The 11,323-nt window shown below is 34.0% G+C and overlaps 1 protein-coding gene and 1 pseudogene across 1 annotated transcript; one reads left to right on the top strand and one right to left on the bottom strand.

Annotated features, from left to right (window-relative positions):
• The first annotated feature begins 1,105 nt into the window (after positions 1 to 1,105).
• LOC120149307 lies at positions 1,106 to 2,798 on the top strand. The gene is made up of 4 exons (XM_039162138.1): positions 1,106 to 1,318; positions 1,692 to 1,762; positions 1,858 to 2,206; positions 2,357 to 2,798. Exons 1-4 carry the CDS (start codon positions 1,199 to 1,201, stop codon positions 2,549 to 2,551), a joined length of 735 nt encoding a protein of 244 aa, XP_039018069.1. The 5' UTR covers positions 1,106 to 1,198; the 3' UTR covers positions 2,552 to 2,798.
• An 898-nt stretch (positions 2,799 to 3,696) lies between these two features.
• LOC120149266 lies at positions 3,697 to 4,873 on the bottom strand (annotated as a pseudogene).
• Between the last annotated feature and the right edge of the window lie 6,450 nt (positions 4,874 to 11,323).

Here is an 11,323-nt window from a genome sequence, read left to right as displayed (position 1 = left end):
AATCATATTAATTTAATTATCGTAGTCTATCACAAATTCAAAATCTCACAATTTCATCAATTGTAACTTATAAGTAAAGTAAATATTAGATCAGTTATAGGTTGATGAAATACATATTATGTTCATAACATGTCGGATAATACCATTTATTTATCATGTTAACCTCAGGTTCGGGTTCATATCAGTAGGATGCAGGTCGATTCGATTATCATATTATCGATTTAATTTGGGTTCATGACGTTCTCAGATCGAGTGCAAGTTGAGTTTAGATCCACAATTTTCAGGTCCATCTCGGGTTCAATTTAACAACAGTTTGAACTCAAATCGATTTCATATCATAATCACCACGGGTCAAAAACAATTTTGACTCAATTTGATTTCAGTTAGTTTTGTAGGTCGGATCTACTTTTTACATCTCTAAAAAGAATAGGGTTACATGGAATATTTAAAAAGTATAATAAAGTATTAAAAGATATAATAAAGAAGAGGGTTTAACGGTGCCATTATTCCAAAAAAGAACCATCACTTAGCGCCTGTCAAAGCCTAAAAATAAGGTACCTTGAGAAGCTGAACACCCGTCCCCAACAGCAGCACCAACAAGACAAGAAGAACAAACACATCAGAAAAACAGCATCGTAATCCTATTTTATCTTCATTGCTTTATTTTCAGCGAACCAAAAAGAAAGCATGGAAACTCCACGCACCCTCCAAGAGTCCACGCATCACCAAACTCTCTATTTCTTTCAATGGTCTAGCTCAGATCAGCTGGACCAGAATTTATTGTTTAGTAGGAAGAAAACCAAAATAAAAGGAAAAGCAAAGATAGAGAAGATATAGAATGTAGATGTCTTCAAATGTGCTCCATCCAAAAACCCATGTTTACCAGAATTACCCTTCTGCAACCACTCGAAAAAAGCCATCTTCATCACCGTCTCAACTCTCTAAAGTTACATTTTTTTGACCCAGTTATATGTGGTCTTCTTTGTCTTGGTCAGAGTTTTCAGATTGAACAGGAAAGCCAGAACCTTCCTCTCTCTACATTTATTCTTTCCCTTTTATCATTTCATGCCCACATCTCATTCATTCTTATCAATTACCCTTATTCCTTCTCATTCTTTTCCCTGTCTCTTCTCAATATTTGCTTATTTTAGCCCTTGTGGGGGGTTCTTTTCTTAATATCATCCCTGTGTTCTGAACCATGAAGAAGATGATAGCGGTTGCTGGTTCTTTGGAGTATTCTCCATATGCCATGTATGAGGACCAAAGAACCAGGTTCAAGCACCAGAGCCTTATGCAAGACTTTCAAGACTTACACAAGGTAATGACTTTCTTGCTGATTGTTTAGTTTTTAAGTTGCTTTTGTTCTTATTAGATCCTTGTTTTTAGTCTTCTGGGTTTTCTTTGGTACATGTTCATGTCTTGAATCTTTTAAGAATAAGAATCGGACATGATCGTTTGGATCTTATTGTTTCAAATGACGGTCCAGTGAGCTTTCAGGTGGTTGGTTGATCAACATGACTGTATATATTGTTTACTGCAATGTTTGATAATAAAATTGTTGATTTTTTGCATCAAAATTCTCAAATTTCATGGCTTTCATGTTGCATCAATTTTTTTTCTGTTTATGGAATGGCTAGTTTGTTTATAGACCTGGTTATAATCTCAACTATTTCTGATGTGTGTTTTTTTAGGAAACAGAGGCCATGAGAAAGAAATTGCAGATGTTGAAAGAACGAAAATCGACTCTGTTGGCTGAAGTCCGGTAATGATCTTGTTCCTCCATAAATTTGTATGATTTGCATAACATTAACATTGTGATTATTAATATGGAATTAGTATTTTGAGTTTTGTACTTAGGTTTTTGAAGAAGAGGCATAAATTCTTGATGCAAACCCGATCTTCAAACGCTCTGGCGGAACGGTTCTTCGCACTGCCGCAGAGTATGGTGATTAGAAGCAAACCGAATATGAAGGGAAAGAGATCAACGGGAAAGGAACATTCTTTGCGACACCTAGCTACAGGTTTTGGTTTGAACCAGAGGGGAAAGACTTGTAGTGAAAAGGAAACCTTACTCACTCGACCTTCTCCGATGATCGACTTAAACCTAAAAGCAGCAGAAAGTTTTCTGTCAAGAGGCGGAAGTTACTCTGCGGAGTTCTTTACCGGCTCTCAACTTGAACCAGAAGGAAAGGCTTTACAGCGAAAATGAGGCTGCTGCTCGAAGCATGGCACTGGTTTTTGATTTAAACCAGATTTCGGTAATCTACTTGCAGTTAGTATGAGTGATTGTCTGTAAATTTTCATGTTAAGTCTTTGATCTTGATCTGATTTCTTCTTGGCTTTTATTCCATTGCAGACAGAGCAGGAAGAACTACAGGCTAATGATAACTCACTGAGAATAGAGGAACTCAAGAAAAGTTCAATCCGAATCGGAAATGACGAGCAGCACAACGATATTAAACTATCCACCTGCTGGAACACCGGAAACGGCCCGAACAGAGTCGGGAAACGAAAGATAACATGGCAAGATCCGGTGGCATTGAGTGTTTAAGTCCCTTAGTTGGAAGGGGTGGTACTTGATAGTTTAGCTTCCGTCCCCCATTTTTATTGCACTATTTTGTAAAAAAAGAAAATATAGTTGCACCAATTGAATTTATGAAGATAAATATGAAGATTGATGATTGGGAATCAGATATATTCTCAACGAAAATGTGTTGTTTACTTACAGCATGATTCATGCTTAATTCTCGGAGTAATCGAGAAGCAACTTGGTGGCTTGCATTTGTTTGTGATGTGAACAGCTTGTTTTGATAGGCTCCACAATTTTGTTCCTTAGCTTCGTTGTTTTACATTTTGCTAAGCAATGGAAGGTACCGGCTCCTCCATGAAAAGGGTATTTGGAGTAGGCAAAATGTTCTAACTTCAAAAGATACCTTAGAAGGATCAGAAGGATGAGACTAGGGCTGAAAATGACCAAACAATTGTGAGTTATTCAAATTTGATTTTGTTAAAGTTTGATCAACATTTGAATAGTATAGACTCGATTAAACTTTGATTTGAGTTCTTAACTAGTCAAAGTGAGCTACATGACACTAACTAGAAAAGCTCGCGGAGAACTTGAGAAATAATATTTGAATTTTTTTTTTTTTAAATTAAATAATCAATAATATACACGTTCATATGTTTTTTTCAAGCATAATATAAGGTGTTAATGTACTTAAAGTTCAGGTTTGAGTTTGAACTTGAACCGAGCTCGAGTTCGAGCTTGAACTAAACTTAACTTTAAGCTTCAATTGAGTTAAGTTTGAGCATGTTTCGAGTTAAAGTTTTTTCAAGCTCAAGTCGAGTTTTAATTTTTGATTTCGATTTAAGTCAAACTTAATAATTTTAAGCTCGTAAGCTTTTGAGTTGAGTTGAGTTCTAATTTTTTGATTTTGAGTTGGAGTCAAATATAATAATTTTAAGACTTTTGAGTCGAATCCAATTTTAAACTTTTCTAGTTGAATCGAGTTCAACAACACTCAAACTCTACTTAATCATTTAAACCTTAAGACGATGGTAAATAAATAACAGATTAAATAAAACAGCAAACCAAACAAAATACAATAGCACTTGAGATTCTTCTTCCTCCGTCAACACCAATCATGCAAGAAGCAACAGATGTTAATTCCAGCCCCTAATATTAGTAAGAAATGGCCATAACAGCTAGCTTATGTAAATGAATTGGAGAACTGTAAACCAACATACCAAAACCCAAACGCAGCCAAAAGAGCAGCATTTGCTTGTGATCATCATCCAAATCCGTCTCTTTTAGCCCTTATTTGATCATCGTCATCATCTAATTCCTGGATCCAGTTTCCTCACCATCTGTAGTCTTGAGCAACCTCCCAGCTTCATCATCAGTCTGTGCAGTCGTCTTCTGAGCTTCTTTAGCCTTCAAAGCCTGTAACTTGGAATGATTATAGTAAGCAACACCCAAAAACGCCAGCCCGTACCCGAACAAGTTGATGGGCGTCACCATATCCTTAATCACAGACCATGAGAAGGCAATCAACAGCCAGTCCTTGACAACCCCAGCCACATTCATGGTCAAAGCAGACGTCTTTCCAACAAGCAAGAACACAGATAGATTCAAAGCAAAAGCACACAGAGAATTGGTACCGAAGATGAAAATCCAAATGAAAATCCGAAGCCTCTTTCAAAACCGGGAACTCAACGTAAATCCATGGCACCAACAAGAAAACCAAACAGCAAGGCGCAACGTAATACAAAGAAGTAATGGGATTCAAGGTGATCCCTTTAGAAGTAAGCAAGATTTGGATCATGACCAACCTAGTAGCCTCAAAAGAAACGGCTCCCAGCTGCAAAATCACTCCCCAGGTATCGAATCTAGCTTCACCGTAAGCAGCAATGGCGACCCCGAGGGATATGGACAACATGTTGGCCATCGTATCGGTTTAAACGTCTCCTTTTTGAAAAGAACGCCGATAGAATAAACGGCCACCGGCATGAGGGCTTTGAGCATCTGAATAAAGGAGACAGACAGGTAAATGTAAGCAGAATTTGAGAGCCAGAGGCTGAGAGAGTAAAGGGCGCCGATGGGGACGACGGAAGAGAGATAAAGATCGCGAGACATGGAGACGGGGTCGACGAATCGGAAGACCTTGATGAGGAGGAAAGCGAGGGTGGAGCAAAAGGACATGTGGATGAGGGTTAGGGAGATGGGGAAAGGCCAATTGTACATCTTCTTGTCCAGGATGTACTTGTTGTACACGATGACGGAGAAGCTGAGGAAGATCCAGATGGCCACGTAGGCGTAGGAGAAGAGGATGTTCCTCAGGACGCTGTTACTCAAAGATCCGCCCTTTCCCATTGTTGGTTTCGGGTTATTTTGGGAGACACACGAATGGGGGCAGCAAATGGAGAGAAGGAGATGCAAAGAGGAAGGAGATGAAGGGGTCAAGACAATGAGCGGATTTAAGGGGGGAAGTTCAAAAGTTTTGGTTTTTATAATGTACGTGAGCCGCTTTTTTCTCAACTTATAATATATTTTTTTATTTTAATTTATTCTAGAGCCATATGTTTTACTTAGGTTTAAATAAATATTTTCTTTTTTATTTGTTTCTTTTCATATATTTTTTAAGCATTCAGGTTTTTTCTTTTGTTGTAATTGGTTTTAAGAAAACTTATTTTTTAATATTTAATAATTATAATTGATTCTGTATTTTTTCAATATTTGATCATTGTAATTGATTATAATCAATGTAATTTAATTTTTTAGTTTATGTGTTTTTTCAACAAAATGTTTTACTATTTGATTTTTCATAAGACATTTTCTTAACTTTTCACTTTAGAGTATAAACACTCAAAATATTATTATTTTATTTATTTAATATTAATATAATATTTAGCATTATTTTAATAAAAGAATTAACTATTAAAATATTTAATGTAATTTTAATAATATTATACTTTTTAATATTATATTAATATATGCTAAGTTATATTATAATATTATATGATATCATATTTTTAATTTAATAATATCTAATAAATTATTAATACAATTAATATTATTTTTTATTTTTATAAAAATAATATTTTTAAATCATTAATAATGAATAATATTATTTTATATATTTAATATTTATATAATATTGCACAAACCAATAGGTCTTTGTGGTAAAGGGATTGTTGTTATTCCATGAGGTCTCGGCAGTAAAATAATAATTTATTATATTTGATATTTATAATATGAAAATTTATCAACTATAAATTATTTACATAACATCATTCAAATATCGTAAAATATTTTCCGAAAACAATTTTCAAATAATTCATTTTATGTAAATCAATTTTCAATTAATTCAATCTATGTAAATCATTTTCCATAAAATTAATTACAATGTATCAAACAAGTGTAAATTGGTTTATACAATAGTTTCCAGAAATTGTTTTCCAAAATAATTCGATTCTCAATTCTTCATTTATAAACCCTAAATCTTCTTCCTCATTTATGACAATACCCTACCCATCAGCATATCCTTGATCCCAAGATCGAAATCCAAAAACTGAAAATGAAGAACTACGTAATCTTTCCATGTCGCATGTTCGGATCCTATATTAACCCACTACACTAGTAACTGAGTGACTGCCTGATTATGACACTTAATCATCCGTTTGTTCAAGATTTTGGCAGGGTAAACCTTGAGTTATGATAGCTTACACGAAAGACAAGATGGATGTGAGCATGATCTGGTAAGTCTAATTTGTAATCAACCTCTTCAATTTTTTTTTTTGCAAAATTCGATATGTGTCATAATACCTTACAGATAACTTTGAGGTTGTCTGTATGATTGTAACTTAAGTACACTTCTTCTCCCACTTGAAAACTTATTTCACTTATGTTTCTATTTGCATGTTGCTTCATTCGATTCTGGGCATGTTGTAATTGATCTCTGATATTGGTTTGCAACTTCTCTCTGTCTTCTAATATTTCATCCAACCCAGTACTATAGATGTAGTATTCTAGACCATAGTAGGAGGTTGCAACCGTAGGAGGCTTGCAACCATACAAGGCTTCAAATGTGGTTAACTTCATTATTATGTGGTAGTTTGTGTTGTACCACCACTCAGCATGGGATAGCCACTTGACCCAATAGGTAGGCTTTAAAAAGCACAAACCCTTTAGGTATTGTTCTAAACATTGATTCACTCTTTCAGTTTGACCTTCTATTTTAGAACGGTAAGATGTGTTAAAGAGTGTCTTTGTGTTCAACTACTTCATTAACTCCTTTTAAAAGAGGCTAGTGAAGGTCTTGTCCCCATAAGATATGACCATCTTAGGCTGGGCATGTAACTTATAAACTTGATTCAAATATAATTTAGAAACATCAACCACTGTATAAGGAGGGAAAATGCTAAAAATGAACATATTTGAAAAAACATTATCAACTACCACCAAGATATAGTTTGATTTTATAGAAGTGGGTATCCTTTCAATAAAGTCCATATTACTTATCTCCATGCTTGTTGAGGTATTGGTAAGGGTTGAAAACGACAAGTCTTAGCCATATATCTACCTTTGTCCTTTGACACGTATCACACTGTCAAACATAGTTATTAATCATCCTTTTAAGCCCTTGTCAATAGAAATAAGATTTTACTCGTTAATAAGTAGTCTGGATACTCGAATGTCCTCTCTATGGAGAATCGTAAAGTGTTTGTAACAATTGCAACCTTAAATCCTTTGTTGCTCCAATATACACTCTATCCTTGTATCTCAAAACTCATCTAGAGAACTTTCATTTTTCAGTTGTAACTGGGGTTATTGTCAAAGTGCTGATCGATTATGTTGCAAGCTCATCGTTTACATAAATGTCTTCTTCCTCCTGAACCCAACTAGGAGTGATTCTAGTGATTCCCATTTGGTGAAAGTTTTATTTTTTCCCCTTAAATTGTCTTGACAACACATCAACCACCAATTGGTCTTCCCTTTCCTGTACTGTATCACGTAATCCAACCCCAATAATTTTGTTAATCCTCTTTTCTGAAAAGTGGTTGTGAGTATTTTCCTGAAATATTTCAAAGGCTCATGATCAGTCTTATTTATGAACGGATCAGCTTCTAAATAATGTCGCCATTTAGATATTGGCAACAAGATCATGAGATACTCTTTTTCATAAATGGAAAGAGTTAAATGTTGAGGACATAGATCTTTGCTAAGATAAGCTAAAGGCCTCCCTTCTTGAGGGAAAAAAGCTCATATTCCCTTTAAATTCACGTCCGTCTCCAAACAGAAAAATTTTGTGAAATATGGTAGGGTCAAGATTGGTGCATTACACAGAGGGGTGTAAAAAGCTGACCCGACTTGTAAAACTGACTGAAACCGACTCGAGTCAAAACTATTTTTGACATGCTTTGTGGCGATCGAAACTGACTCAAGTCGGAATTGATGTTGACTGAACCCGAGTTGGACCTGGAAATTATGGATCTGAACCCAACCTACACCTGACCTGAGAATGAACTGAACCCGAATTGAACCGAAATATGATACCCAAACCCGAACTGCATCCGACTAATATGAACCCGAAACCGAGATTGACCTGGTAAATAACTGGTATTACCCGACCTGTTTTCAACCTGATCTGTTATGAACATGACATGTAATTGACTCAACCTGTAAATGATCCGACATGTTGTTAAAGTGATATGATATTGTACTGACTTATAAATAATAAGTTACAATTAATATAATTATGTTATTTTAAATTTATAATAAACTTATGATAATTAAATTAATATGATTACTTTTTGAAATTTAGTTTTTATATTAATTATAATTTGTATATTATAAATGTGATTTTTATATTAATTTCAATTCTTTATATTATTTATAATTCTTATATTATAAGTTTTATTTATAATCACTAAATTAAATTTAAATATTGTCTTCTTTAACATAATTTTATTAAATTATATAAATTTAAAATATTCATAAATCTAATTTACTTTTAATGTGAAAATTGATTAATAATTTAAGTATAACTTAACTTGAAATTTTAAGTATAACATAATTTATTTTTTGGAGGGCAAACAAGTTATATATAAGTTAACATGGATGTAAGATTTTTTTTTATTTTTTAAAAAATATATTATTCTCTTATACGAGTGTCTGGTAACCACATTAACTTCTATATATTATCTTAAAAGCTACCCTAAAAGGGGTGATTCTGCTGTGGTGCCTAAAAATGGCTAAAAAAACGGCGTGACCGGTTAAAGATGTGACTGGTTAAAATTCAGATGGTTATGTTATATCATTTAACCAGAAATATTATCAAGACAATAACATATTAGGTAGAGCTTATATAATGTAATAGGTAGCTTATATAATAAAATAGGCATTTAACCGAAATATTACCAAATACAATAACATATTAGGTAGCGCTTATATAATGTAATAGGTAGCGCTTATATTGACCTATTTTCTCATAAAACCGATAAATTTCAACCGGTTACATTGTAAATTGACCTATTACATTATAATTATCGGTTTCGATGTTTTTGGGATCGATATAATTTTAAATGTATCGACACTTTATGCGTGCACCTGTTTGTGCTTTCATTTTGGAAAAAACGTTTCGACACATATTTAAAGAGTGTCGATACATAATGTAGACATATTTTCTAATTAACCGGTATATTTTTACCGGTTACATTGTAACCTGTTAATAATTATCGGTTTCAATGTATTGGGATCGATACTTTTTAAAAAGTATCGACAGTTTATGCGTACACCACGTCTGGACAAATGTATCAACACAAATTTAAAAAGTTTCGATACTTTATGTTGACGTATTCTCTCATTAACCCGGTAAATTTCTACCGGTTACTTGTAAATGTATCGACATTTTATGCGTGCATGTCGTTTGGCCATTCATTCTAGACAATAAGTATCGACACAAATTCTAATAGTGTCGATACGTTATGTTGACCTATTTTATAATTAACCGGTATATGTATACTGGTTACATTGTTAATTTACCTATTACATTATAATTATTTGTTTTGATGTTTTTGGGGTCGATACTTTTGAAAATGTATCGACACATATGTATCGAAACAAATCTTTGTGTTTACTAATTTTTTCATTAAAAAGTATATTTTTACCACCTACATTGTAATTTTACCTATTACTTTAAAGTTATTGAATGTTGTAGTTATTGTACATACCTGAATATGTCCTGCAAATTTAATGTTGTACCCACCCTTCAACTACCACTACCAATACCACATCCTATTAAAAGCACCACTGAAACATGTTGTTCAATGAACCTTTACTTACATCTCCATCAACTCCTGTTGGGACCACTGAAATTGCACAACAAAATTTTTGCCATGGATCATACTGATGCAGACAAGGTTAAGCTAACCGATGAATGCCATGAAGTACATAATGTTGATGAATCTGACATATTGGTTGGTAAGCTCTTCTCTTCACGTGATCAAGCTTGGTACTTGTACAAGGGATTCACACGGGAACATGGGTTTAGTGCACGTAAGGGAATAACACGGCTTGACGTGGAAGGGAATGTGAAGACACGATAATTTTTTTTGTTCCAAAGAAGGGTTTCGAGTATCAAAGGTCAATACTGTTGATCGTCAACGTGCTCATACGCCAGTCACAAGAACATGATGCAAGGCTAGAGTCGTAGTTACTGTAACAAATACAAACGATCAGTGGGTTATAAGTAAGTCTTATCAGAAACATAATCATGCATTGGCACACCTGCTATGACACCATTTATGCATTCTAATAGAGCTGTAAGTAAGGCTGATATCGATGAGGCAACAAAATTGAAAGAGGTCGGTATTGGTACATCACAAGTAATGAACTATTTAACGCAACTGGCAAGGGCTATCATAATGTTGGATTTACACATAAAGACCTCTACAATGCACTTTAAAGAGGTAAAGCAAAGGAAATCATCGACGGGGATGTGAATGTGCTTATTGCATACTTTGATTATAAGAAACATGATGATCCCGAGTTTTTTGTAACATACTCGGTAGACGAATCAGGGGCGTTATAATCTTATTTGGTCAGATTCTACATGGAGATCAGATTACGTATGCTTCGGTGATGATGTGATCCCGACTATGCGCCTTACATCATTTTCTACAATCTGCTTGAGACCGTTTGATCGAGGCAAGTTGTTTACATTCGAGAAGGTTCAAGAAGATTATTTGAGCTTAATCTAGGAATTTCAAGCCAAGTTTAGATTTTTAAAATCCTTTTTCAATCCAAAAGAAGAACCTCCACCATCATACTCAAGGTTGGGACGTGAAGAAGGAACAACCAAGTTTAAGGGAGGATTTTATCTTTTACTTGTTCATGAATTTACATGAGTGTTAATAAATTTGTATGACATTAAGTTACATAAATAAATAAGCATGCTACTTCATTTAAGCATGAGTTCATCAAAGCATGTAGGTTTTTATGAAGCTACTTCATTTAAGTATCCTCTTTCATTCAATAAAGCTAGTTCACTAATTAAACTAGTTCATTCATTTAAACTGGTTCATTAATTAAACTAGCTCTTTATATGTTTTCATAACTGTTTTCATTTTATTTTATTCAAGCTTAAACATTTCTTACTTTTGTGTCTAGTTACATGAGAGAAGTTGAACGATTTCAACAGATGCAAGAATATCAGTCAGGATGTCTTCTAATTCTGGATGCGATACATACGTTTTTGGTTCTAGAAACCAATTTGAAATTATTCCTCTATCTCTTAGCTTTCCAACTCCTTTTGAATCACCT

The sequence above is a fragment of the Hibiscus syriacus genome, unplaced genomic scaffold, assembly GCF_006381635.1.
Source record: "Hibiscus syriacus cultivar Baekdansim isolate YM2019G1 unplaced genomic scaffold, ASM638163v2 tig00111000_pilon, whole genome shotgun sequence".
NCBI classification, from domain to species: Eukaryota; Viridiplantae; Streptophyta; class Magnoliopsida; order Malvales; family Malvaceae; genus Hibiscus; species Hibiscus syriacus.
This window is presented reverse-complemented; position numbering and strand designations above follow the sequence as displayed.

Excerpts from the sequence above, each read along its gene's own strand:
- LOC120149307 (XM_039162138.1), top strand. The coding sequence starts at position 1,199 with ATGAAGAAGATGATAGCGGTTGCTGGTTCTTTGGAGTATTCTCCATAT. Across the intron at positions 1,763-1,857 it reads ACTCTGTTGGCTGAAGTCCG|GTTTTTGAAGAAGAGGCATA; the intron begins GTAATGATCTTG and ends TTTTGTACTTAG. Across the intron at positions 2,207-2,356 it reads GAAAGGCTTTACAGCGAAAA|ACAGAGCAGGAAGAACTACA; the intron begins TGAGGCTGCTGC and ends ATTCCATTGCAG.